This window comes from Podarcis gaigeae, assembly GCF_964106915.1.
Source record: "Podarcis gaigeae genome assembly, chromosome: 4".
Classification (NCBI taxonomy): Eukaryota; Metazoa; Chordata; class Lepidosauria; order Squamata; family Lacertidae; genus Podarcis; species Podarcis gaigeae.
The window spans coordinates 103,133,158-103,159,831 of record NC_139677.1 but is presented as its reverse complement, the minus strand read 5'-3'; the positions used below and the strand labels follow the sequence as shown (position 1 = coordinate 103,159,831).

General features: G+C 48.1%; 1 protein-coding gene across 4 annotated transcripts in view; it reads left to right on the top strand.

The window, feature by feature from the left end:
- Positions 1–26,674, top strand: part of PDE2A (phosphodiesterase 2A) — a 374,843-nt gene that overhangs the window by 262,696 nt on the left and 85,473 nt on the right. For all 4 annotated transcript variants that reach the window (XM_083736325.1, XM_083736326.1, XM_083736327.1 and 1 more), the window contains one exon: positions 22,606–22,694. In XM_083736325.1, the coding sequence (XP_083592451.1) occupies positions 22,606–22,694 (89 nt within the window). The remainder of the gene's footprint in view (positions 1–22,605; positions 22,695–26,674) is intronic.

Here is a 26,674-nt window from a genome sequence, read left to right as displayed (position 1 = left end):
CGGAAACTGCCTTCTACTCGGTTATGTTTAGATCCATCTTCTTCAGTATTGTTGTGGGTTTGGAGGGGGTCAGTCTGGGTGATGCCCCAAGCCCCTTGCAGGTCATGGGGTCCTGTACCCAGTGGGAGTTAGCATCTAAGAGAGGATGCTATTGCTGAACTGGTCAGGCAGGTTTTTTTGGGAGACAATGGCCTTAGCTGGTCACTTAAGTGTCCTCATCAACATCCCAAAATGAGCTAGGTTGCAAAAGCTACAGCTAAGGAATGGTGCCCTCCAGGCTGGGGTGTGTGTGTGTGTGTGTGTGTGTGTGTGTGTGTGTGTGTGCTTTCTTCCACCCCACTCACCTGCCTGCTAAGTAGGAGAACTATTGTGGGAAATATGTGTGAGCTGAGCTTGAAAGCAGGCGGGGAGCTGGATGCACAGAGACCTGCGTGATCTGTGCTAGATCCAAAGATCTGACTAATGGAGACGCAAGATCTGTTGGGGTGTCAATGCTGGGAACACCTTCATCTTATGCTCTGGTTGTGTGTGTGTGTGTGTGTGTGTGTGTGTGTAAATAAATCCAGATATCCTAAAGTCATCACAGTCTCTGTTGACCTTCATTCCAAGGAAACCTAACACCAGGGCAAGCTCCTGGAAGCCCTGGAATTTCTCACTGCTTGGAGACTGGGGTGGCAAACAACAGCATTGTCTGCTGGGATGGACAGCTGCTTTCTCAAGGCTGGAGGGCTTTGCTGTCCTGCTACCCGAGATCCTTTCAGTTGGGGGTGTCGAGATTTGAACCCGGGACCTTCGAAACAAACCTGGCATTCCCTTTGCCACTGACCTGCAGCTCCTCCTCTTCCTCCTCTTCTTGTTCCCTCTCCTCAATAAGGGCCAGCAGCTTAATCAACTGAAATGTGTGTTGATTAATTGGAGGGGGCCAATTTTATTCTGCAGGGCTTTGGTTAAGGGCACACCTGTCTTTCATGATTCTAGATTCAGGTAGGTAGCCATGTTGGTCTGATGCAGTCGAAATAAAAAAAAAACTAAGTTTGTTCTGGGTATAAGCTTTCATGCGCATGAACACTTATACCCAGAACAAACTTAGGTGGTCTCTAAGGTGCTACTGGACAATTTTTTATTTATTTCAACCTGTCTTTCCATTTCAATTCAGGTGTGTTTCCATAACAGGTAATGGAGAGGGGGGGGAGTTTTAGAGATACCGTATCTCCTCCTTTAAGCAATAAGTGGTAGCTTTTGTGTTTAAAATTTTAAGTAATATCTCACATATCTACATCTGAAAAAGACGCTTCCATTGACAGGGGGTTTTCCTGCTTGGCAGGGGGTTGGACTCGATGGCCCTTGTGGTCTCTTCCAACTCTATGATTCTATGATTCTATGACTGTTTAGAAACATGCATATTAAATCTCAGTTGATAAATGCACTAATATTCTTGGGAATGATTGACAACCCGGCTGTTCACCCATGATGAAAGTAAAAATTAGTCACAGCGTTTTCATATTTGCATTTTGTCAAGTTCCAAGACACTTCCCGTGGCCAGACTGCGAGGCTGAAGAGCCAGAAAAACACTCTTCTCCCTCTCTTCCGAGCGTGGCACCTCTTGGAAGATCTGGCTGCGTGACCTTAGAGTTGGATTCAGAAGCAGCTCAGGTTCAGCAGAGTGCAAGCTGTGAGGCTGTGCTTTGATCCAGCAGCTCCTTGGGGATTACTCAGGTCACAGAGTTCAGCTGGCCAGTTCAAAGCAAAGCAATGCTGCGTGGCTGCTCAGGTCTTTCCTGAGCTAATGTGTGCCACACAGGGGAGAAACTGCTCAGGTTGTCTTGCAAAGCAATCTACTACCAAAGGAAGATGCAGTTCAGTGACCCCCACCTGTTCCTAAAACCTGCACATGCCAGCTTGCCATGCGTCTGAGGCCAACCCATGCCTATTACAGTGGACGCTCGGACTGTGAACGTGATCCGTGCAGGATGCATGTTCGCAACCCGCAGCATTTGAAACCCACAGCGGCGCAACTGTGCACATGCAGGTTGCAATTCAGTGCTTCTGTGCATGTGCAAAGTGCAATTGAGCGCTTCTGCGCATGCGTGACTGCACAAAGGTAACCCGTTCTGGTACTTCTGGGTTTTGGCGCGTCTGTAACCCCCCAAAAAAACACAACCTGAAGCATCTGTAACCCGAGGTATGACTGTACTGTGGTACCTCGGGTTACAGACGCTTCAGGTTACATACGCTTCAGGTTACAGACTCCGCTAACCCAGAAATATTACCTCGGGTTAAGAATTTTGCTTCAGGATGAGAACAGAAATCATGCTCCAGTGGCACGGCAGCAGCAGGAGGCCCCATTAGCTAAAGTGATGCTTCAGGTTAAGAACAGTTTCAGGTTAAGTATGGACCTCCGGAAAAAATTAAGTACTTAACCCGAGGTACCACTGTATTGTTGTTGTTGTTGTTGTTATGCCACTGTTTCCCTCTTCTTGGCTCCCTCCTCCTCTCCTCCTTGTCTGCTTCATCCCCTGCATTTTGCTGTAACAGCCATGCTTGATAAGGCACAACCCAGGTTTCCAGGATGATGTAGTGGTTAAGAGCGGTGGACTCATAATCTGGTGAACCGGGTTCACTTCCCCGCTCCTCCACATGCAGCTGCCGGGTGACCTTGGACCAGTCACATTTCTCTGAAGTCTCTCAGCCTCATGCACCTCACAGAGTGTTTCTTGTGGGGGAGGAAGAGAAAGCAGATTGTGAGACGCTTTGAGGTAATAATAATAATAATAATAATAATAATAATAATAATAATAATTCCCCAGCCACTCTGGGCAGCTTCCAACAAAACACTAAAATACAATGACCTATTAAACATTAAAAGCTTCCCTAAACAGGGCTGCCTTCAGATGTCTTCTAAAAGTTTGACATCTGGTGGGAGGGTGTTCCACAGGGCGGGTGCCACTACAAAGAAGGCCCTCTGCCTGGTTACCTGTAACTTGGCTTCTCGCAGCGAGGGAACCGCCAGAAGGCCCTCGGAGCTGGACCTCAGTGTCCAGGCAGAACGATGGGGGTGGAGACGCTCCTTCAGGTATTCTAGACCGAGGCCCCCACCCAACCCTGTAGAAGTTTATTCCCCACCTGTTCCCGGACTAGATCTTTCCTGGGAAGGGGCCATTTCGTGGTCCTCCTCAGGTGCCAAAATGTCTTGGGCCAGCCCTGCTCTAAATGCAGATGGATGGACTGCAGGATAGATGGGGAGACAGACCTGGTTTAAGACTGTTTCCTGCATCTTCCGAATGCCAGACATAAAAGCAAAGGTCACCTTGGAAACGTCCCGAAGTGACGGCGTGAGTATGTGCTTGTACCACTTTAAATCCATCCCCGTCCTCTGCCTTGTGGGCATGTTGCTTTGATGTGCTGTTAGCCATTTCAGAACATGAAATCATTCTTTCTGACATTTGCTAATCGCCCGCGCGTTCCCTCCCTCTTTCCCCGATAGCGCAGCGCTCAACAATGCCAAATCCCTGCTGCGTCTCCAAACTATTGTGTTCCTAATCTCCTGGCATTACAGCATTAATGCCGCAGGATAATAATAACACCTTGTGCAGCGCCCCCTCCCTCACAGAGAGTCTTTTAGTGCTTAATCTCAGCTATGAGCTCCTCCAGAAGGCGGCACGGGCGACCGCGCTGCGGCTGTACCGGCGCTGCTCCCTTAGAAAGATAAGAGGAGCGTGCTGGATCAGGCCCATGGGAGTCCATTGAGTCCAGTATCCTGCTCTCACAGTGGCCGGCCAGATACGTGTTGGAAATCAGCAGGCAGGATTCGAACACAAGAGCCCTCTCCCCTCCTGGGGTTTCCAGCAACTTTATTCAGGAGCTTTGCTGCCTCCAACTGTGGGGGCAGAGGAGAGCCATTGTGACTAGTAGCCATCAATAGTTCATTGCCTCCTTCGGAAAGGAGTTCCACAGTTGAACTGCACACATCAAGTGCAAGTAGATAAATAGGCATCGCTCCGGTGGGAAGGTAAACGGCATTTCTGTATGCTGCTCTGGTTTCTCCAGAAGCGGCTTAGTCATGCCGGCCACATGACCCGGAGGCTGTATGCCGGCTCCCTCGGCCAGAAAAGCGAGATGAGCGCCGCAACGTCAGAGTTGGCCACAACTGGACCTAATGGTCAGGGGTCCCTTTACCTTTTTTACATGAAGGAAGACAAACCTAGACAGCATCTTAAAAAGCAGAGACATCACCTTGCCAACAAAGGTCCGTATAGTTAAAGCTCTGATTTTCCCAGTAGTGATGTATGGAAGTGAGAGCTGGACCATAAAGAAGGCTGGTCGATGGAGAATGGATGCTTTTGAATTATGGTGCTGGAGGAGACTCTTGAGAGTCCCAGGGACTGCAAGAAGATCAAACCGATCCATTCTGAAGGAAATCAGCCCTGAGTTCTCACTGGAAGGACAGATCATGAAGCTGAGGCTCCAAGACTTTGGCTACCTCCTGAGAAGAGAAGACTCCCTGGAAAAGACCCTGATGTTGGGAAAGATGGAGGGCACAAGGAGAAGAGGACAACAGAGGACGAGATGGTTGGACAGTGTTCTCGAAGCTACCAAAATAAAATTGACCCAACTGTAGGAGGCAGTGGAAGACAGGAGGGCCTGGCATGCTCTGGTCCAGGGGGTCACGAAGAGTCGGACACGATGAAATGACAACAATATGAAGGAAGACTTCCTTTTAGCTGGCCTAAAACTTCATTCATATATATATATATATATATATATATATATATATATATATATATGTCTTTCTGTCATTTTTGCCAGTTCTGCATAGTTCATCAACTTCTCTTGCCATTGTTCTTTAGTTGGTATTTCTCCAGGCTTCCAATTTTGTGCAATCAACATTCTCGCTGCTGTAAAACTTCAACAACCAGCTTCATTTGAGGTATTAAGAGAGAGGAAGGGGGGGGGGAATCTCTATCCACTTTTACCATGCAATGCATGATTTTTTTAAACTGATCTCATGCCAGATGTCAAAGAGAACAACAACTATCAGACTTTTAGATGCCATCTGAAGGCAGCCCCGTTTAGGGAAGCTTTTAATGTTTCGTGCATTACTGTATTTTAATATTTTGTTGGAAGTCGCCCAGAGTGGCTGGGGAAACCCACATTCTACTCATGTAAAAACATGCTGATTCCCAGACTGTCCATGGGCCGGATTTAGAAGGCGATTGGGCTGCATCTGGTCCCCTGGCCTTAGGTTGCCTACCTATGGCCTACTCCATGGTGGCCCCTGAGCTGTAGAACAACCACCCCAAAGAGATGCCTCTGGCCCCTTCATGGTACAGATTTCGGCAACTGTTGTAGATGCACCTTCTCAGCCTCGCTTTTGACGCTTGAGGTGTGTATTTTTAGCACCCACCTTTTTCTTGTTAATTTAAGCTGTTTCAACAGAGACATTTGGTGCTTCTGTGGCGGGTGCGGTCCTTGAGTATATAACCATTGCAAATAAGTGGAAAAACTAAAATATTTGGGGATCGGGGAAGAAAGAGCTCCAGAAGGAGCACACACACACATATTGCCAACCCCCCCCAAAAAAATAACGAAGTGAGGAAAACGCATTAATGCTTCGAGTGCAGAAAAAGTGTCTGAGAGAAGACAGAGCTTGCTTGTCAGAGAATAAATGATTTTGAAAGTGGTCCTTGCTTTTCCCCAGCGGGCAAGGAGATAGTGTCCAAACGGAAGCCAAGGGGCTAAAGTTTGTTCAGAAATATTTATTTCAAAAAAAAAAAAATCAGCAGGAGTTGAGGGGGGTGTAGTATAGACTGTTTTCAGAATATTGTGTAATATCATGCTGAATGTGTTTCCATTGTTGTAACCTGTCCTGAGACTTTGGAGTGATGGGTAGGTAATAAGTTGTAATAATAATAATAATAATAATAATAATAATAATAATAATAATAATGTTCTCTCTGTCCCCGATTCTCACACACGCATAGAGAGGGAGAGAAATAAATAAGGACGTTTTCATTCTCCCCTTAGCTGTTTTCACGCAGTGCAATTATTAGCAAGGGAGCTTTGTGTGAGTGCGCATGTTAATTAAATTCTTTTCAAAAAGCCAAGATCAGAATGACTATTCTTTGTAAAACAGAAATCCACGCTTTGCAGCTTTGAGAGAGACTCCTTTGCTGCATTGGGGTGGGAGTGAAATCCCCTTGCCTTGTTGCTGGAAAAGATAATTGCAGGGGCTGTTCTTGTGTTAGAGAGTCACAGAGGCACTTTCAAGGCTGCAGGGGGCCTGATCCTGCAAGCTCTCCCTAGGTCCTTCGGATTCTTATATTGACCTACCTTACAGGGTTGTTGTAAGCTCTGCAGCTAGTCAACGCCGGTGCAAAGTCTCCAGAACACTTGCAAGCGCCAGACAAATGTAAAGTAGGAAGTTTTTCAACCCACCAATTATCGGGCAACTCCCTCAAATCCCCCCCTTCCCCCTCCAGTCGGCAGACGTCGCTTTCATGTTCTGACTCACTTCCTGGCAAGTGGGTGCCAAAATAATTAATAATAACGAATGTGTTATTGTGTCCGTGCCAGCTAATTATTGCAGATCTTTCAGCCTGCCCTTGCCCAATTAAATACATTTAATTAACGCCGTTTGCAAAACTTGTACACACTGTAGCACCCTTTTGGAGGAAGCTGTGGAAAAGTTTGTCTTCAAGATGAGAGCTCTGTCTTTTGCAAAAACAAAGGCACCTCCTCTGTGGGAAACGGTGCTTTGATGGAAAGCCCTCCATAGAGAGACCAACTTGCATTCCTGTCTGCAGCTGGTGGTTGTGGAGGTCCTTGAGAGAGAGCCAGTCCCATATAGACCACTGGGTACAGTGGTACCTTGGGTTAAGAACTTAATTCGTTCCTGAGGTCCGTTCTTAACCTGAAACTGTTCTTAACCTGAAGCACCACTTTAGCTAATGGGGCCTCCTGCTGCCACCGCACCACCAGAGCAAGATTTCTGTTCTCATCCTGAAGCAAAGTTCTTAACCCGAGGTACTATTTCTGGGTTAGCGGAGTCTGTAACCTGAAGCGTCTGTAATCTGAAGTATCTGTAACCCGAGGTACCACTGTACACCGAAGCAGGAAGGGGAAAAGGGAAAAAGAAGTTGAGCAGATAATGTACATTTTTTACACACAGTAGATCTTAGGTGTGATCCCTGACAGCATTTCCAGTTAAGAAGGGGTCATCTGATAGCAGCTGAAGGGAAAGTGCGCTGTCCTGGTTCTCTGCCTAAGAGACCCTGGAGACCTGCTGGCAGTCAGGGCAGGCCATGGGTGGGCTTGAAGGACCGGTTTTGGTGTTTTACTAAAACCACTGATGCCTCCTGAAGGCTCCTTCGTCAAGTCTCTCTTTGCTCTGCCCTCTTCATCCCTCTGTGTGTCTTGGGAATCCAAGGGGGGGAGGGTCATAGAATCATAGAGTGGAAGGGACCCCAAGTGTCATCTAGTCTGACCCCCTGCAATGCAGGAATCTCAGACAAAGCATTCACGACAGGTGGCTATCCAACCTCTGCTTAAAAGCCTCCAAGGAAGGAGAGTTGACAACCTTCTGAGGGAGACTGTTCCACTGTCAAACAGCTCTTACGGTATGGGTAGGCAAAGTAAGGCCTGGGGGCCAGATCTGGCCCAATCGCCTTCTAAATCCGGCCCGCAGATGGTCTGGGAATCAGCGTGTTTTTCCACGAGTAGAATGTGTGCTTTTATTTAAAATGCATCTCAGGGCTATTTGTGGGGCATAGGAATTCGCTCATTCCCCCCCCCCAAAAAAAAATAGTCCGGCCCCCAACAAGGTCTGAGGGACAATGGACCAGCCCCCTGCTGAAAAAGTCTGCTGACCCCTGTCTTACTGCCATAAAGTTCTTCCTGATATTTAGTGGGAATCCCCTTTCTTGTAACTTGAAGCTGTTGGTTCAAGTCCTACCTTCAACAGTCCTATCTTCGCAGCAGGCAGGGGAGAGTCTTAAGCAGTCGGCCTCATCTCTGTCTCCTGGTCCCTCTGCTCCTGCTGCTGAGTCTGAACTGCTCTCTGCCCCAGCCTCTTCCTGCTCACCTAAGCCTGTTGCTCCTTCAGCTTCTGACGCCTTCTTCTCCCAGTCTGCCCCCTCTTCTCCCTCCGACCACTCATTGTCGCCCCACCACCAATCCCCTGGCTCTGAGCCTTCTTCCCAGCCCTCCCAAGGGCCCCAGCCTGAGTCAATGCCTTCCGCTTGCTTCATGGGTGGGCCAGCTCTGTTTGGAAACAATGCAAAAATATGCCCAACATCTTTGATCAGGAGGCAATCATTCCTAGCACATCGAACACTTCCTGCATCTGAGCTTAATCAGTTAATTGCACTCATCGGTTAATTTAAGCTTGCAACCCGAATAATGAAGAGGCCTTGGGCTGCAGTTTGATGAGAGAGGCATTGGGTTGTTGCTAGTCCTGTAGTTCTGCCTCCATCGCGCCTATCCAGCCCGAGGCTGGAGCCACCAGATATAAGGACCTGGACGGTTAAGTCCAGTCAAAGGCAACTATGGGGTTGTGGTGCTCATCTCGCTTTCAGGCCGAGGGAGCCGGCGTTTGTCCACAGAAAGCTTTCCGGGTCATATGGCCAGCAGGACTAAACTGCTTCTGACACAATGTGACACCGTGACGGAAACCAGAGTGCACGGAAATGCTGTTTACCTTCTCGCTGCAATGGTACCTATTTATCTACTTGCGCTGGCATGCTTTCAAACTGCTAGGTTGGCAGAAGCTGAGACAGAGCTGTGGGAGATCACTCCGTTGTGGGGATTTGAACCGCCGACCTTCCAATTGGCAAGCCCAAGAGGCTCAGTGGTTTAGGCCACAGTGCCACCCACTTCTCTTAGCCACCAAGTACACAGCAATGGCATGAATCAGTGGTCTCCTTTCCATCCTTTGGGTTAGCATCTGTGCTCAGCAGGCATTATGCATGGAGCGTTTGTTTGCCAGAAACCAATGCGCAAAGCTCTCAGCGCAGGTACTGATCACCTGTTCAAAAGGGGGGGGGGGGGAAGCAGGCAGGTTAGCTGGCCTGTCTATGGAACAACTGTTGCTCCACACAATGGCTCAATTAGCAACACCTGTCACTCCATACAGGCTTGATGCCAACAGGAAAACCTGCCTGGTACTGCCAAGTGGGTGACCGCATGTGGAACAGCAACAAAGGGCTGGCTTGCGCGTATCACATGATGGCTGCCGCAACTCCTCATGTGACAACCACAGCACCCAGTGGTGGCATTTTAAGTGACAATGAACTGCAGCGGACCGGACACTCATCACTCGGTTGCCACCTCAGTGGAACATGTTGTCTTTGAGGACGTAAAGGCAAAGAGTCAAGTGTTCATCTGTGGGACATTGCAGCTTCTCTAAACTAAAATCCCGTGGCTTTTCCTTTTCGGGGGTGCTTCCCCTTGATAATTTTGGTTGCCCTTTTGTGAGCTTCCCCCAGCATTATGACCAGTGCCGGATTTACGTATAAGCTAAACAAGCTATAGCTTAGGACCCCACTCTCTTGGGGGCCCCAAATCAATTAAAGGAAAGGAAAACTGGATGTACATTTCCAAAATATAAGATAAAAAACAAATAAAATAAAACCTACATACAGTGTCACATAGGGACGTGGGTGACGCTGTGGGTTAAACCACAGAGCCTAGGACTTGCCGATCAGAAGGGTGGTGCTTCGAATCCCTGTGACGGGATGAGCTCCCGTTGCTCGGTCCCAGCTCCTGCCAACCCAGCAGTTCAAAAGCACGTCAAAGTGCAAGTAGATAAATAGGTACCGCTCCAGTGGGAAAGTAAACGGTGTTCACGTGCGCTGCTCTGGTTTGCCAGAAGCGGCTTAGTCCTGCTGGCCACATGACCCGGAAGCTGCACGCCGGCTCCCTCGGCCAATAAAGCGAGATGAGTGCCGCAACCCCAGAGTCAGTCATGACTTAACCTAATGGTCAGGGGTCCCTTTACCTTTACCTTACAGTGTCAAATGGCTTGAGATACCTATTAGGTCCATAAATTACCATAGAGCATATATTCAACACAAAAAGCAGCAACAATTTGTTGCTGACAAAGGACAGCTGGACATAGAAAGGGCCCCATTACCTTCAGGAGCTGAGGGCCTCATCAAACCTAAATCTGGCCCTGGCTATGATGGAGTCCTTTCTGAGAAGAGGAGGTCAGGACAGGACACTATATGCCAAAGGCAGTCGCGCCGTAGAATGGTGTAATCTACAGATTTGTATAACGACATTTTCCGCCTGTGGAATCATTTGGGTGGGAAATGACTGGTCTGGGCTGCATTTGCATTTTCCTTCCTCACATGTCACACGGCAGAACAGCAGATTATAAATGGGGCTTCCATTCCTCAACTGGACAGGCAGAGCTTAGCTTTAATTAACCCTGCCTCCGTGCAGAAGGAGAGATTAACAGCTTCCCGAAGCCTCTTCCAAGCCCTCTCATTTCATAGAGGCGACAAACAATGACCAGTTCTTTGAAGCTGGTCAACCTAAGTGTCCGCCCACCATGTTCCCCTCTGGTGTGCATTGCGTAGATTGCAGAACCCGTCATCAGACGGACTCCGAAAGGCGTCTGGGAGGGGAGAAGGTAGAAGAAAGCACAGATGGAGAAGGGAAGGAACTGGGAATGGTTTCAAATCATAGAACTATAGAATTGCAGAGTTGGAAGGGACCCTGGGGGTTATCAAGTCCAACCCCATGCAATGCAGGAATCTCCTGTACCAAGATTTTGGTGACCTCTGTAATAAACGGAAATCTGCCCTTATTCCCTTATGGGGGACACAAGAGCCCTTAGAGAGTCCTTGGCAGGTTCTCCATCGGTCGGAGAAAATAACAGAGGCCAACCAGAGATTATTGAGAAGCAAAGCAGCTAGTAAGCCTGATCTTCGTTGAACTGTTGCAACAGGGTGCTCCCCTCACACGCAGGAGGAGGAGGAGGACCCAGAAACAGGTGTGCCCACCCTTATGTTGTTTAGTCGTTTAGTCGCGTCCGACTCTTCGTGACCCCATGGACCAGAGAACGCCAGGCACCTCTGTCCTCCACTGCCTCCCGCAGTTTGGTCAAACTCATGCTGGTAACCTCGAAAACACTATCCAACCAGCCCACCCTTATAAGACATTTTAAATTGCCCGCCCTGGAGTCCAAGACATCATACCTACATCACAGAAAGGGCTGTCTACAACAGAAATCTGAGTGTGTTGTTTACCTCCTGTCTGGCAGGTTACCTGTTAATGCTTACTTGATTGGATAGGCTGGGGAGCCTGGCCAGTCTTTTGTCATGATAAATACTTCGTTCCTGAGCCAGGCCACAGGCTCACACCCTATTCATACACAGACATACCCTTAAGACAGGATTTGTGAAGGAAAAGACAATGGGGAGACTTTTCCATTTTCCTTGACCTTGCAGAGAAATCATTTGGTCAGTTTGGGAGTAAAAAATGGTTCCAGGGCTGTTTTCCTGTGCTGCTTCAGACATGTGGTTTATATATTGATGTACGTGTTTGCTTGGTACATTTATTTTTTATATATAAAAAACTTAATTTTATATATAAAATTATATATATATAATTTTATATATAAAAAACTTAATTTTTTTACTTCACCTCCAAAGGGGGAATTTCCCTCTCCTTTCCCCCCCGCCCCACAGCATATGTGGGACTATGAATGAGGGATTGGTTGAAGGGAGTCGCCCAGCAATGGGGAGGTCTGTACAGATGTAAAGTGAGGCAGTGCAGTGCAGTGGTTTGAGTGTTGGACCAGGAACTTGGGGACCAGGGTTCAAATCCCCCGCTTGGCCATGGTGATCTCACTGGGTGACCTTGGGCCAGTCACATGAGGATAAAATGGAGAGGAGGAGGAGGGAGAGGAGAACTATGCCTGCTCCCTTGAGCTCCTCAGGGGGAAGGTGAGATGTAAATGGAATAAATAAATGTTGGAGACCCTCTACCCTGGTCAGCAATAGTGGAGAGTCCAGTGCACAGTTGAAACAGACCCCAAGCATCATCCAACCCCCTGCATTGCAGGAACCTCAGCTATACCATCCATGACAAATGGCCACCCAACCTCTGCTTAGAAACCTCCAAGGAAGAAGAGCCCACAACCTCCCCAGGGATTTCGTTCCACTGCCGAACAGCTTTTACTGTGAGAAAGTTCTTCCTGTTTAGTTGGGACCTCCTTTCCTGTAACTTGAAGCCCCTGTGTCACAGTCCGGTCTACGGGTGATCGAAGTCCCAGCTGAGGACATCGGGACCGGGGTTAAGATGGCGGGGTGGGAGCAGGAACCAGAGTCCAGAAGCCAGGGGTTTGAGGGTCAGGAAGCAGGGAGTCACGAAGTCAAGGGTCCGAGGGTCGAGAAGCAGGGAGTCGGGAAGCCGAGGTCCGAGGATCAGGAAGTAAGAAGCCAAACACAGCGAGGCAGGAAACGTGTTGTTGTGGCAAAGCGCTGAAGGGAAATGCAGACCTTATATCCCTTCCCGGCTCTTGCCACCAGGTTACCAAGCGCCTGTGCGGCCGCGCCTTGCTTCTTCCGAACAAACTTAGGAAGGCCCCAGTCCTGCGAAGCCCTACTGGTCACAGGGCCTGGCTCCTGAATGCACTCCTGACACCTTGCTTCAAGTCCTCTATTCTTGAGAAGCAAAAACAAGCTAGTTCCATCTTCCGTGTGACAGCCCTTGAGATATTTGGAGATGGCGATCACCTCTCAGTCTTTTCCTCTCCAGATGACACGTACCCGACTCCTTCAACTCTCTCTCATAAGCCTCATAAGGCTCAGTTTCCACCGTGGCCACCCTCCTCTGTATACCTTCCCACCAACAAGCCACACAGATCCCAGCTTACCCGAGGGAGACCGTTCCACAGTCAAACAACTCTTGCTGTCAGAAAGTTTTTCCTGGTCCATACAACTCAGTATTGTCTACACAGACTGGCAGCAGCTCTCCAGGGTTTCAGGCAAGGAGTCCCTCCTCCCAGCCTTTCCAGGAGATGCCAGCAGGACTTGAACCCAGGGCCTTCTGCTTGCAAGGGAGATCCTCTACCGCTGAGCTTCTTAATCCTGCCACCCAATGGCAAAACATCACACAGCTGTGTTTCCTGGGTCGGATGGGAGTTGTAGTCCAAAAGGGCTGTGTTGGCCAGGGCTGATGGGAGTTGTAGTCGAAAACAGCTGGAGGGCACCAGGTTGGGGAAGAATGGCCTTCGCTCCTTTTCTCCCAGAGGTGCACAAAGATGTTTCTGTTCCACAGAGGCCTTGGGAGTGTGTTCTGCTGCCAGCGATGCTTCTTTTGAAACAGTTTTATCAAAGATGTTTAATTTGTAATAGTTTCCCCCTCCAATATAATGCCATTTTGCAAACTGCCTTGAGAACATCTGTCAAGAGGCAGTCTATAAATACTGCGAGCACAAGAGTAAATAAGGGGAAACACCGACAAAGACTACTGGAAAGGGAGGCAGAGTATCTCTTCCCTTCTCAGATCTTTTAAGCTAATATTTTGGAGAACAAGGTAAAAAAAACCCAATTAAATCTGAAACCACTCAATTATTGGCTCACAAAATGCACTACACAAGTCAAAAGGCACTCGTGGTGCCACAAACATCCTCTCTCCACTCCAGGGAAGTTCAGAGGTCCTTAGCAAAGGCCACACTCATCTACAGAGAGCATATTGCACCAATCCTGGCCCAACCGCGCTGGCTGCCAATTAGTCTCCAGCCCCAATTCAAAGTGCTGGTTTTGAGCTAGTAAAGGTAAAGGTACCCCTGCCCGTACGGGCCAGTCTTGCCAGATTCTGGGGTTGTGCGCCCATCTCACTCAAGAGGCCAGGGGCCAGCGCTGTCCGAAGACACTTCCGGGTCACGTGGCCAGCGTGACATCGCTGCTCTGGCGCGCCAGAGCTGCACACGGAAACGCCGTTTACCTTCCCGCTAGAAAGCGGTCCCTATTTATCTATTTGCACTTTGCTGTGCTTTCGAACTGCTAGGTTGGCAGGTGCTGGGACCGAGCAACGGGAGCGCACCCCGCTGCGGGGATTCGAACCGCCGACCTTTCGATCGGCAAGCCCTAGGAGCTATAAAGCCTTAAACGGCTCAGGATGGCAAGACCTCAAGGGCCGCTTCTTCCCATATAAACAGACTCAGACAATTCCAAAATTGCCCTCTGGTCCTGCTGCAACCCACTCCTAGCTCATCATAGAAGAGTTGGAAGGGAACCCAGTGGTCATCTAGTCTGCAACCCCACCCCACCCTGTAATGCAGGAATCACAGCTCAATAATCTCTGACAGGCGGCCATCCAACCTTTGTTTAAAAAGGTAAAGGTACCCCTGACCGTTAGGTCCAGTCACGAACAACTCTGGGGTTTGCGCGCTCATCTCGCTCTATAGTCCGAGGGAGCCAGCGTCTGTTCGCAGACAGCTTCCGGGTCATGTGGCCAGCATGACTAAGCTGCTTCTGGCGAACCAGAGCAGTGCATGGAAACGCCATTTACCTTCCCGCTGGAGTGGTACCTATTTATCTACTTGCACTTTGGTGTGCATTCAAACTGCTAGGTGGGCAGGAGCTGGGACCAAACAAGTTGTGGGGATTCAAACTGCTGACCTTGCAATTGGCAAGCCATAGGCTCTGTGGTTTAGACCACAGCGCCACCCGCATCCCAAGTTTAGAAACCTTCAATGAAGAAACCTTCAATGAAGGAGAGTCCGCCACCTTCTAAGATAAATAGGTACCGCTCCGGCGGGAAGGTAAACGTTGTTTCCGTGCACTGCTCTGGTTCGCCAGAAGAGGCTTAGTCATGCTGGCCACATGACCCGGAAAAACTGTCTGCGGACAAACGCCGGCTCCCTCGGCCTATAGAGCGAGATGTTGCACTGTCAGCGAGCTCTTACCGCCAGAAAGTTTATCCTATAGTTTAGCTAGAATCGCCTTTCTTATCATTTGAATCCATCGATTCAGATCTTCCGCCCTGGAGTGGCAGAACTTGCACCACCTTCCACTTTGCAGCCCTTTTGATATTGGAAGATGACACAGGTTTGCCCACTGACTGCGAAGGACTAGCCCTAAGCAGTGGGGACTCCCACTTCAATTGCAAAGGCAGTGACCTGGTTCAGCATCCGCTTGTGTGCATCACCCCAAATTGCCCGTCTCCCACCTGCTTAACATCTTCCCCAGGTTGTCCCCGTCGGTGCCAACTGGGACTCTGGCATCGCGCCACTCGGTTATCGTCTCCTCCTTCGGGTGGAAGCAAAGCGCCTCTTCTGTAATGAGCTTCATTGAGCGTGAAATTGAGCGGAAGTCCTTGTCAGCTCCCAAATAAATCAATGGCTCAGATAAATATAGGCAAGAGATGCAGCCGCGTTCCTCAGAAAGATGTAGTGCCATCGCCGTCATTTAAGCACGCTGCCCTGGAGGTTGTTAGATGATGACAGCGGCAATTGATAAACCACTTTACGGAGGTTTAGAGTATTTTCTTGCAATCCTAACAACAGCCCTGTAAGGTAGGTCACTATTAATAATCCCCATGTGATATATATGGGGTGTTGGGGGGGATGGGAATGTCAGAAGAGTCTGCTAGGTCAAGCTGATGCAGAGCAAAGCAAATGTGGCCAGAAGCCACAGAAAGCTCTCTCCTCCTCCATCAATTTGTCCAATTCTCTTTTAAAGGCTCCCAGGTTGGTGGCCATCACTGCCTCCTGTGGCGGGGAGTTCCATAGTCTATGCACAAAGAAGTTGTTCCTTTTATGTGTCCTGAATATAACAACAACAACAACAACAACAACAACAACAACAACAACAACAACAACAAATTTATTATTTATACCCTGCCCATCCGACTGGGTTTCCCCAGCCACTCTGGGCTGCTTCCAACAGAATATTAAAATACAATAACCTATTAAACATTAAAAGCTTCCCTAAACAGGGCTGCCTTCAGATGTCTTCTAAAAGTCTGGCAGTTGTTTTTCTCTTTGACATCTGATGGGAGGGCATTCCACAAGGAGGGCGCCACCACCGAGAAGGCCCTCTGCCTGGTTCCCTGTAACTTGTCTTCTCGCAGGGAGGGAACCGCCAGAAGGCCCTCGGAGCTGGACCTCAGTGTCCGGGCAGAACGATGGGGGTGGAGATGCTCCTTCAGGTATACTGGACCGAGGCCATTTAGGGCTTTAAAGGTCCGCACCAACGCTTTGAATTGTGCTTGGAAACGTACTAACATTCAGCTTCATTGGGTGACCACGAGAGAGGGATAAAAGATTTTCTCTGTCTACTTTCTCGTGTCATAAACTACTATCCTGTCCCAGGCACAGCAGACTTCCTTCATAGAAAGACTTTCTCCATCTCCTTGATCATATGGGCACCCTGAACCTTTCTCAACACTACAATATCCGGTGACCAGCGCAATATTCCCAGTGTGGTTGTACTACGAGAGAGAGTGAGGTTGCTTGCAGCCACCTAGTGAGTTCGTGGCAAGGACAGGATTCGGAACTGGTGCCTTTGGGGGAACTTCAGGGTGACATGGTCCCCTTTGACATGGGTGCCTCCACCCTTAAACCTCCTTCCCCCTGTGTCCATCCTTTTTGATGTTGAAGAATCATTGAAGAATCATTGAAGTGTTGAAGCTCTTGTTGTGAACACATCGTGGCTGATATACTTGGCATTCTACTGGAAAAGAAAAGGGGGAGAGGGCAATCATATCCCTGCCCCAAGGAGCTTACAGTCTAATGTAAGGCACTAGGGCGCTGAATCTGACAGAATGCAGCGACGTGTATATCTGGCTTTGTTGTAGGTGGGATAAGGTCCAAGTGCTTGTGGAAAAGATGAAATTTGCATGGGCCATTTGGAGAGAGGTAGAAAGGGTTATTCTTCATTAAACATATTCAATGCTTCCCTCACCCCCGGTGCAACCCAAAATGACTTACAGCAATAAATAAACAATATACGTTTAAAACCATCACAAAGCAAAGCATTGCAAAATCTAAAAGGCGGCCCCGTTTTTAAAAAGCGGGATTAAAACAACCCAACTGTTCTGCGTGCCCCAGTGGCGTAGCATGGGTTGTCAGCATCCGGGGCAAGGCAAGTAATTTGCACCCCCTAACCCGTGGATTTGCGCTCCCTAACCCTAACCCCCAGATGTTGCGCCCGGTGTGGCCGCCCCCCCTGCACCCCCCACGCTACGCCACTGGTGTGCCCACAGCCCTGGGTGATCCGCTAAATTAGATCCCAGAATAATGTTACAAAAGTTTAGTGCCTCCCCCTCTATCTGCTGAGCGGTGGCAAGAGTCCAGGGGGTTCCAGGCACTCACCCAGGGTCTGTGGTCCTTTGGAGAATTGAGACACAGCGGAGACTGTCTTAGCTTTAAGAAATGTGGCTTCGTCCCCTATTTACACCTTCAGTTTGCACGGAAGGAGCCTTGATTTTACAGCATGGTCCTTTCAAGAGGGGCTTGTGCAGTCCTGGGGTCCAAGGCATCTCTTCCAGCCAGCCAGCCTTCAGCCAGCCTGCCCAAGATGGAGCCCAGTCTTTCCTCTTCCTTCCTCTTCCAGCACACCTTGCTAAGAACTGTCTTTTCCTGTCACCTCTCACCCAGTTACCCTGGCTACCTTCCAAACCTCCAGTCTCTGTTCACACCTCAGGGCAAGTGGGGAGGACAGTTCTCCCACATTGCCAATGGTCCTCAATGGCCCTCTCTTCTTCCTTCCTTCCTTCCTTCCTTCCTTCCTTCCTTCCTTCCTTTCTTCCTTCCTTTCTTTCTTTCTTTCTTTCTTTCTTCATATAAATATTATTGAGTACAAATTAGAAAAAAATACAAATATACAAAAAGAGAAAATACAAAAGAAAGAGAAAATGCATGTAACCAAGGGAAAAATTAGAAAACATTTTGCCTCTTTTCATATTTACAGTTATTTATACCTCTATAAAATACTATTCACAATAAAGAGGAGAAATGAAAGATAAATTATAAGAGAAAAAGAACAAAGAGAAAATAAAGAAGTAGGAGGAAAAGATCAAAAGTGAAAATGTTAAAAGTAGATAAGTATTCACTATACACAGCCATTTCCAACCAATATTTATATTCGATTATGCAATTTCATCTTGTCATCAAGTCCCTCTCTTGTTTCTTAACGGCTGTATCTTGGCCAGGTCATTTTGCGTAGGCTAACCCAGGAATTCCCTCAACCTGTATTTCTCCCTTCACGCCCCAAATAATCAAAACCCTACTATTTATTAATTTCTAGGGCTTAACCCCCATCCCACCCCCCAGAAATCTAAAACAAAAAGATCAAAACTGGTTCCCAGAGTGCAGCATGGCTCACTTGCTAGAGAAATTTGGAGAGATCTTCTTTTTAATAACACATTTCTTCTCTGTTGCTCGGCCTGGGCTATCCAGCAGGTGTTGAAGAATCCTTTTAGCCTTATTTAGCTTTTTCCCTTTCGTTGCAATACTTCAGTTGCAAGACAGTGAAAAGAAAGGCTCTTGTGGCAATTGCCAATCGATACATGAAACATTTAAAAAATCGTGGGGGGAAACCATCTGAAACAAACCGCAGTTGTTTTTAAGGCATACGCTGCAAAGTTCATCTATCAAAGTAAAGGCCTTTCAGAAAAGGGACATTTGTGCTATTATTTTCACTGACACAAATCACAAAGCCCAGAGACACTGCTTTGCCCTCTGGTGATGCTCCAGGAACAGTCAATGTCTGTGTGTCACACACAAACTGCAAGAAGAATGTTGTCCCTACTCTCAAAGGACCTGGGTTCCTGCTGAGGCCATTTATTAGTTTAAAAAGACAGCTGTGCTGCTTTTTGAAGATTGCTACATGGTGTGAGATCCATAAAATTCACCAAGGTGGTTAATACAATAAGATTACCTGGAGTCCTGTGTCCAGTTCTGGGTGCCACAATTTAAGAAGGATGCTGACAAGCTGGAAGGTGTGCAGAAAAGGGCGACCAAGAAGATCAGGGGTCTGGAAAAACCAAGTCTGATGAGGAACGGTTGAAGGAGCTGGTAAAGAGGATATATGATACAGTAGCAAGCTTGCTTACCCCTGCTCTGGAGGGTAGGACTCGAACCCATGGCTTTAAGGAGATTCGGACTAAGCATTTGGAAGAACTTTCTGAGGGTAAGAGCTGTCCAACAGTGGAACAGTCTCCCTTGGAAGGTGGTGGACTATCCTTCATTGAAGGTTTTAAAGCAGAGGCTGGCTGGCCATCTGTCAGGGATTTTCTATCTGTGATTCCTGCATTGCAAGGGGGTTGGACTAGATGACCCTTGGAGGTCCCTCCTGATTCTACAATTCTAGGACGGCATGAGGTGGTAGCCGTAACTGCATTTAAAAAAAAATATTCTGGAATGTTTTACTTGTTGCCATAAACCGCTTTGTAGGCAGTCACGAAATTAAAAGACGCCTGCTTCTTGGGGAAAAAGCAATGACAAACCTAGACAGCATCTTAAAAAGCAGAGACATCACCTTGCAAACAAAGGTCCGTATAGTTAAAGCTCTGGTTTTCTCAGTAGTGATGTATGGAAGTGAGAGCTGGACAGTAAAGAAGGCTGATCGCCGAAGAATGGATGCTTTTGAATTCTGGTGTTGGAGGAGACTCTTGAGAGTCCCATGGACTGCAAGAAGATCAAACTGATCCATTCTTAAGGAAATCAGCCCTGAGTGCTCACTGGATGGACAGATCCTGAAGCTGAGGCTCCAAGACTTTGGCCACCTCATGAGAAGAGGAGACTCCCTGGAAAAGTCCCTGATGTTGGGAAAGATGGGGGGCCCAAGGAGAAGGGGACGACAGAGGGCGAGATGGTTGGACAGTGTTCTCAAAGCTGCGAACATGAGTTTGACCAAACTGTGGGAGGCAGTGGAAGATAGGAGTGCCTGGCGTGCTCTGGTCCAGGGGGTCACGAAGAGTCGGACACGACTAAATGACTAAACAACAGCAATGCATGTTTGCCTGAAAAGTGTTATACAGATAGGATAAATAAATAAATAGATTATGCTTATTTCTGCTGAAGGTCCCAGGTTCAGTCCCATGGGGCTTATGCCGGTTGGGCTGGGAGAGAGCCCTGCCTGAAATCCCAGAGAGCTGCTGCCAGTCTGTGTAGACAGTATTAAGCTAGATGAACGAAGGTCCTGATGGTTCGATCCTGAGCAATCTCCACCTCCTCTACCCCCGGCGTGGCAGCATCACGTCCGCTGCCTCCTTCCCACCCAGCCTCCAAGGCTCGGCTTCGCTGCTCCCCTGTCGCAAAGTGCCCGTCTCCATGGCCAAATTAAGCACAGCTTCATTACGGACGTTACTATTACGGATGGAGAGCGAGCAATTTGCAGGCACTGCTCTGCCTGGAGAGAGACTGCTGAACCCTTCATTTGTCTGGAAGGGGTGATTTAGACAAATCAGGGCCTCAGAGATCGGGAACAGCTGAGGCGGAACAAAACAGAGGGCATGTTTCTGTGGCACCAGGACGTCAAATCACTCAGCGGCGACTGCATTATTTCCGATATTAGCTAAAGATAATGGCTCCACGTCCCACTCGACTGGCATGAATTGCGCTTACTGACTTCAGCATGCCTCTCTGCCTCGTTGTCTGCAGCAGGCCTGGAGTTCTGGGGTTGGGGACCCCATCTGCCCACAGCTATGGTGCAGCGATGTGCATCACCCATGGGCATACACAAGGGATGCGGGTGGCGCTGTGGTCTAAACCACTGAGCCTCTTAGGCTTGCCGATCGGAAGGTCGGCGGTTTGAATCCCCGCGTCGGGGTGAGCTCCCATTGCTCAGTCCCAGCTAATGCCAACCTAGCAGTTTGAAAGCACACCAGTGCAAGTAAATAAACAGGTACTGCTGTGGTGAGAAGGTAAATGGTGTTTCCATGAGCTCTGGCTTCCATCACGGTGTCCTGTTGCTCCAGAAGCGGTTTAGTCCTGCTGCCCACCTGACCCAGAAAGCTGTCTGCAAAAAAACGCCAGCTCACTCAGCCTGAAAATAACATGAGCGCCACAACCCCATAGTCGCCTTTGACTGGACTTAACTGTCCAGGGGTAACAGTAACAATCTTACTTTAAAGCCATCTAAGTTGGTGGCGCTGTGGGTTAAACCACAGGGCCTCGGGCTTGCCGATCAGAAGGTCAGTGGTTCGAATCCCTGTAATGGGGTGAGCCCCCGTTGCTCGGTCCCAGCTCCTACCAACCTAGCGGTTCAGAAACACGCCAGTGCAAGTAGATAAATAAGTACCACTGTGGTGGGAAGAACTTACTGACAGTAAGATCTATTTCAAAGTGGAACAGGTTGTGGACTCCCCTTCTTTGGAGGTTTTTAAGCAGAGGTTGCCATGGGTACTTTAGCTGAGATCCTTGCATTGCAGGGGGTTGGACTAGATGGTCCCATGGGGTTCCGTTCAATTTTACAATTCTATGATTTTATGTCACAGAGATGGCATTGCTTCTGGGGCGCCCAGCATCTTCTGGCCACACCCTGGACCAGGCATAGGCAAACTCAGCCCTTCAGATGTTTTGGGACTACAATTCCCATCATCCCTGACCTCTGGTCCTGTTAGCTAGAGATCTTGGGAGTTGTAGTCCCAAAACATCTGGAGGGCCAAGTTTGCCTATGCATGCCCTGGACCATTAGGATTTTAGAATTGTGCGATTGGAAGGGACCTCAGTTTAGGGAAGTTTTTAATGTTTTATTCTGTTTTTAGTGTTCCATTGGGAGCCGCCCAGAGTGGCTGGTGAATCCCAGCCAGATATGCGGGGTATAAATATTATTATTCTTATTACCTCAAGTGTCATCCAGTCCAACCCCCGGCAATTCCCAAATTTGTTTTGGGGAAAATGATTTTCATCTGCAGTGGAAAACAATGCAATTGAATAAGAAGAGAGGGAGGTAAGAACAGCCAGTCTGTCAAGAGAACAGCCACACCAGCCCATTCAGCTAAGCCCCCCTGAAGAGGATTTAATTGTGAGGCTCCTCAGTAGTGAAGACATTGGGAGACAATTAGCAGCAAAATAGTATTAATCTGTTCCGGGAGGTTGCAAGACGCTGGCTATCTGGGGCATGGGGTGGGGTGGAGGCACGCAGGAAGTTGGGTTTTTATTCCGGAAAGCTGTGCCAACAGCGCCTGGGTACTGTGACATGTCGCCTGCCCTCCACAATCCCCCTCTTCTCTCGGCTGAGCCTCAGCGCTAATGGCCTGGCGTCTCCTGGGCTCCTTTGCCAGCCTCCCTGACACACTTAATAGGCTCATGTGGATGTCCAAATCAGAGTTAATTGGAGCCAGAAGCAGCTCTGTTTCATCTTGGGAAAAGCAGCCAGCTCCTTTTTCGGGTGCCTGAGCTTCATGTGGATCTAGGATTCTGAGGAGGCACTGCAAATCCTCCATTGGGTGCTGCGTGACGACGGCCTTATGTTTTTATGTATATAGGAAGATAGGGCTCTTCTGATGTTCTGGTGCCAAGCTGTACTGGGCTTTATTCACGCAAACCAGCACCATGAACTTAGCCCAGTAGCTAATTGATAGTCGCTGTGACTTATTCTGCAATGGCTTAACACGGCATAACAATCTGTGCTCTTTAACCCTCAGGAAAGAGTGTATATCTACCTCCTGGATGGGGAAACCCGGCTGACGTGCAACGACCCACCACATGAGTTGCCACAGGAGGGAAAGCTTGGGTAAGCTATATCATCTCTATGTGGGGGGTGGATTTCATATAAAGAGATTGCAGTGTAACACCTGCGTTACCATCTTCCGCAAGAGTTGTGCTATAGTGGAGAATGTGATGCTGATTTTATTAGTCAAGAAAGAGATCGTATCGGGTGTAATGTTCTCATTATTTTCCCATCTTTTAATATACTACAAATATAGTCCTAGTGGTGCAGCAATGAAACCGCTAGCATATTGGCAAAGTTAGTTGGTTCTGTTGGGACGCGGCTGACGCTGTGGGTTAAACCACAAAGCCAAGGACTTGCCGATCTGAAGGTTGGCGGTTCGAATCCCCACGACGGGTGAGCTCCCGTTGCTCGGTCCCTGCTCCTGCCAACCTAGCAGTTCGAAAGCACTTCAAAGTGCAAGTAGATAAATAGGTACCGCTCCGGCGGGAAGGTAAACGGCGTTTCCGTGCGCTGCTCTGGTTCGCCAGAAGCGGCTTAGTCATGCTGGCCACATGACCTGTACACCGGCTCCCTCGGCCAGTAATGCGAGATGAGCGCCGCAACCCCAGAGTCGTCCGCGACTGGACCTAATGGTCAAGGGTCCCTTTACCTTTTACCTTTAAGCTGGCTCTGGTATGGTTTCAAAGTGGAGGGGGGACAGCGTGTTGAGATTCCTGCATTGCAGGGGGTTGAACTAGATGACCTGTGGGACCCTTCCAACTTTACAATTCTATGATTCTATGATTGCACTCTCATACAGAAAAAAAATCCCCAACAACTTCAGCCCATTTGCTGCCTTCTTTCCTCTCGGTCTTAACGTGAAAATGCTGGTCTGATCACTCTCAAATTTCCTTTCACAAAGCCTTTCGCTTTTCACAAGCTCACTCAGCCACAGCTGTGTCAGTCAAATTCACAACAGCTAATTCCTGGTCGTGGTTTCTGATTGTACCTTTTATTTGTTTATTTTTACTTTATTTTTACAGATTGGGATTGCGGGGTGGGTGCCACAGACTACACACCTCTGAACTCCAGGACAGGGAAAGAGCATTTTTCTTGAAGGCTATGCATACAGAGCAGAGAGAATTCTCCATATTGACTGGAGAATGTACAATAGCCGAACACGGTGCAGGTGTTTGTGTGACGTCACAGGTGCTAGTCAATTGGGGTCCTTCACAGCTAGGTTTTGCAGGGATTTGAAGAACCTGTTTATTTTTAGCTTGACCCTGGTGAGGAAAAAAAAAATACATGTGCATTGAAGGGAGTGGTGGTTCCAAACCTGCTCCTCCGCTGTAACTGTTAAATCTGTTTTTGTCCAAATGTTATTGAGGGTTTTTATTAAAAATAAGAGGCTTTGTGTTTCTGCTGGAAAGAGGAAAGGATGCAAAACTGCCAATAATGATTCCAAATTGCCCTGCTTTATCTGCGGCCGCCGGTCTATCACTTGCAAATCAACTTGCCACCGTCAACAAACCAGTTATGGTGAAGGCGATGGCTCTCCCTCTGCATAAATAACTTGTTATCTGAGTTACGATTCACTCGACTGCGGCATGTTCTCCTGGTCCCATCTGGACCTATAAAGTGCATCCACTTCAGTGACCTCACAGAGATAGAGAGATACCCATAAAGGCACTCTTGCTGTGTGGATACAAGATACAAAGTTTTATAACCCTTCGCTAACGCCTGTCAAAAACAGGCCAAGGGTCTGTTCAACCCAAGCACAATATGAATATTTATTAAAGTTTTCAACAACTTAAATATCAAAAAAAACAACAAAAAAAGAAAAAAAGAAAAGCAAAAATGACAATAAGATAGACATACATACAAAACAAATAACAAGTATAATTTCATTCCCTTATAGTCGTATACCTTACTTTCCCGACCTCCTCGTACCTCCCCTCTCTGTATTCCAATCTCTAATCAAGCCAATTCAGCAAATCCTTCCCCTAATTTCTGATTTAATTTTTAATCTTCCTTTTCTTATACATAATCATTACAGCTAAAAACCCCTTAATTTCTAAGTCAACATCGTTCTAACATTCAATAATCTTGCGATGTTTCTTAAGATAGTCCTTAAATTTCTTCCAATCTTCTTCAGCCGTCTCTTTTCCCTGGTCACGGATTCTGCCAGTCATTTCTGCCAGTCCCATATAGTCTATAACTTTCATCTGCCATTCTTCCAACCCAAGCACAATATGCAGTCTTCTTGGTCAAAGCCACTGCAGGTCAAGGGCAGCCTTCTCAGGTAGCTATTGATTTCATTTACTTATTTTACTAATACCCTACCTTTCCTAAGGTCACCCAGTGAGATTCAAGCGGCCGAGTGGAGATTTGAACCCTGGTCTCCCAGGCCCTAGACTGACACTTTTAACTATTACACCACCACTGAGACCTGAAAGCAAGAGGAATTGATGGGTGGGTGGGTGGATCAATTATATTTCTATGCTGCTTCTCATTCAAATGATTCCCAAAGCACCTTATAATAGCTTAGTTGGTTATAGTGTGATTATGACATATTCCTGCACTGCAGGGAATTGGATTAGATGGTCCTCAGGTTTCCTTCCAACTCTTGTGATTCTATGAGAAATAGCAGGTAGAACATAATAGGGCATCACAAATACGTCACAAATCATATAGAATAATTAACACTGCAAAGAAAGCAACAACCAAAAAATGAGCTAAATGTTGCAATTAAAGCAAAAGTCTTGTTATATGATTAACAAATCAAGACAGCATTTACGATCGATGAAACAATAATTAACAGAATTAGCAAAATAGCAACCAAAAGACCATACTCTCCACACCCCCATGACTCAAAATCTTTTATTCTGTTTCACTCATTAAACTACATATGCCGCTAATGCACGCTCAGCTGCCCTGCTCTATTGCAGTGACTGCGGGACTAGGACAGAAAGGAGAAATCTAAGAGCTGAAATCTCCCCGAGGAGGTTTAGAGAACGCTTTCCCAGCCTGGCGCCCTCCCAGTGCTTTGCGCTATAATTCCCACCAGCGCCAGCATCCCGTAGCGCTGCATCAACCACAGCTCCTAAATGACCAGAGGCAGCTGTTCTGCTTCTCCCTCCTTAGTGCCAGCCCTTTTTGGTGCGCTTGCGGCTACTCGGCTGCAACCCGACAGCCAGTCTGGGAGAGGTGCCAGTTGCCAGCAGCAGATTAATGCCCTCCCCAGGCTGTTTACAGCCCCTGGCTGTTATCTACTGCAAACAAGTCAGCGGCAGGCAGACAAATCGTTTTCCGTGGATATTGCTCCGCTGCCTCAGAGGATAAGACGGCCTCCGTCGGCCAGGAGTCACCCTGCCCACACCCAGCCCCTTTGCAGCTCTCAGACTGGCACACAGGGCTCTGGGAGGCTCTCGTGAAATCATAGAATTATAGAATTGTAGAGTTGCAAAGGGACCCCCGAGGGTCATCCAGTCCAACCCCCTGCAATGCAGGGATCTCAGCTGAAGCACCCGTGACTGATGGCCACCCAACCTCTGCTTAAAAACATCCAGCAAATCCCTTGAGATCTCGACTGGTCCTGTGAGATGTTGTGAGAGCCTTCCAGAGCCTCTTAAGCAAGGAGGAGAACTTAAAAGCTCTCTGCCTTGCATACGGTAGAAGAAGACCTTTCCAGGATGGCACATTAAGAAAGGTGAGGTTGCTCACATGGGGCAGTTCCAAGGGTGTGGTTCAAGGATGTAAGCCCCAGGCAAGTTGCAAATTGACCGTATAAACAGAAAAGCAGTGCTCAACTTAGAGCAGGGGTCGGCAAGGTTCCCTCATAAGGCTCGGTTTCCTAAGACTTATGTTAGAATCACAGAATTGTAGATTTGGAAGGGGTCCCACGGGTCATCCAGCCCAACCCCCTGCAATGTAGGCTAAAATCTGCAGTCCAGCTGAGTCAGATTGCTCCTAGCTGCCTGTGGTCATGAGGGTCCCAGAGCCTCCTTGGCTGGCCAAGCCGAAACTCCCCGCTTGGGGAAGAACTGATTGATAAGCTAAGC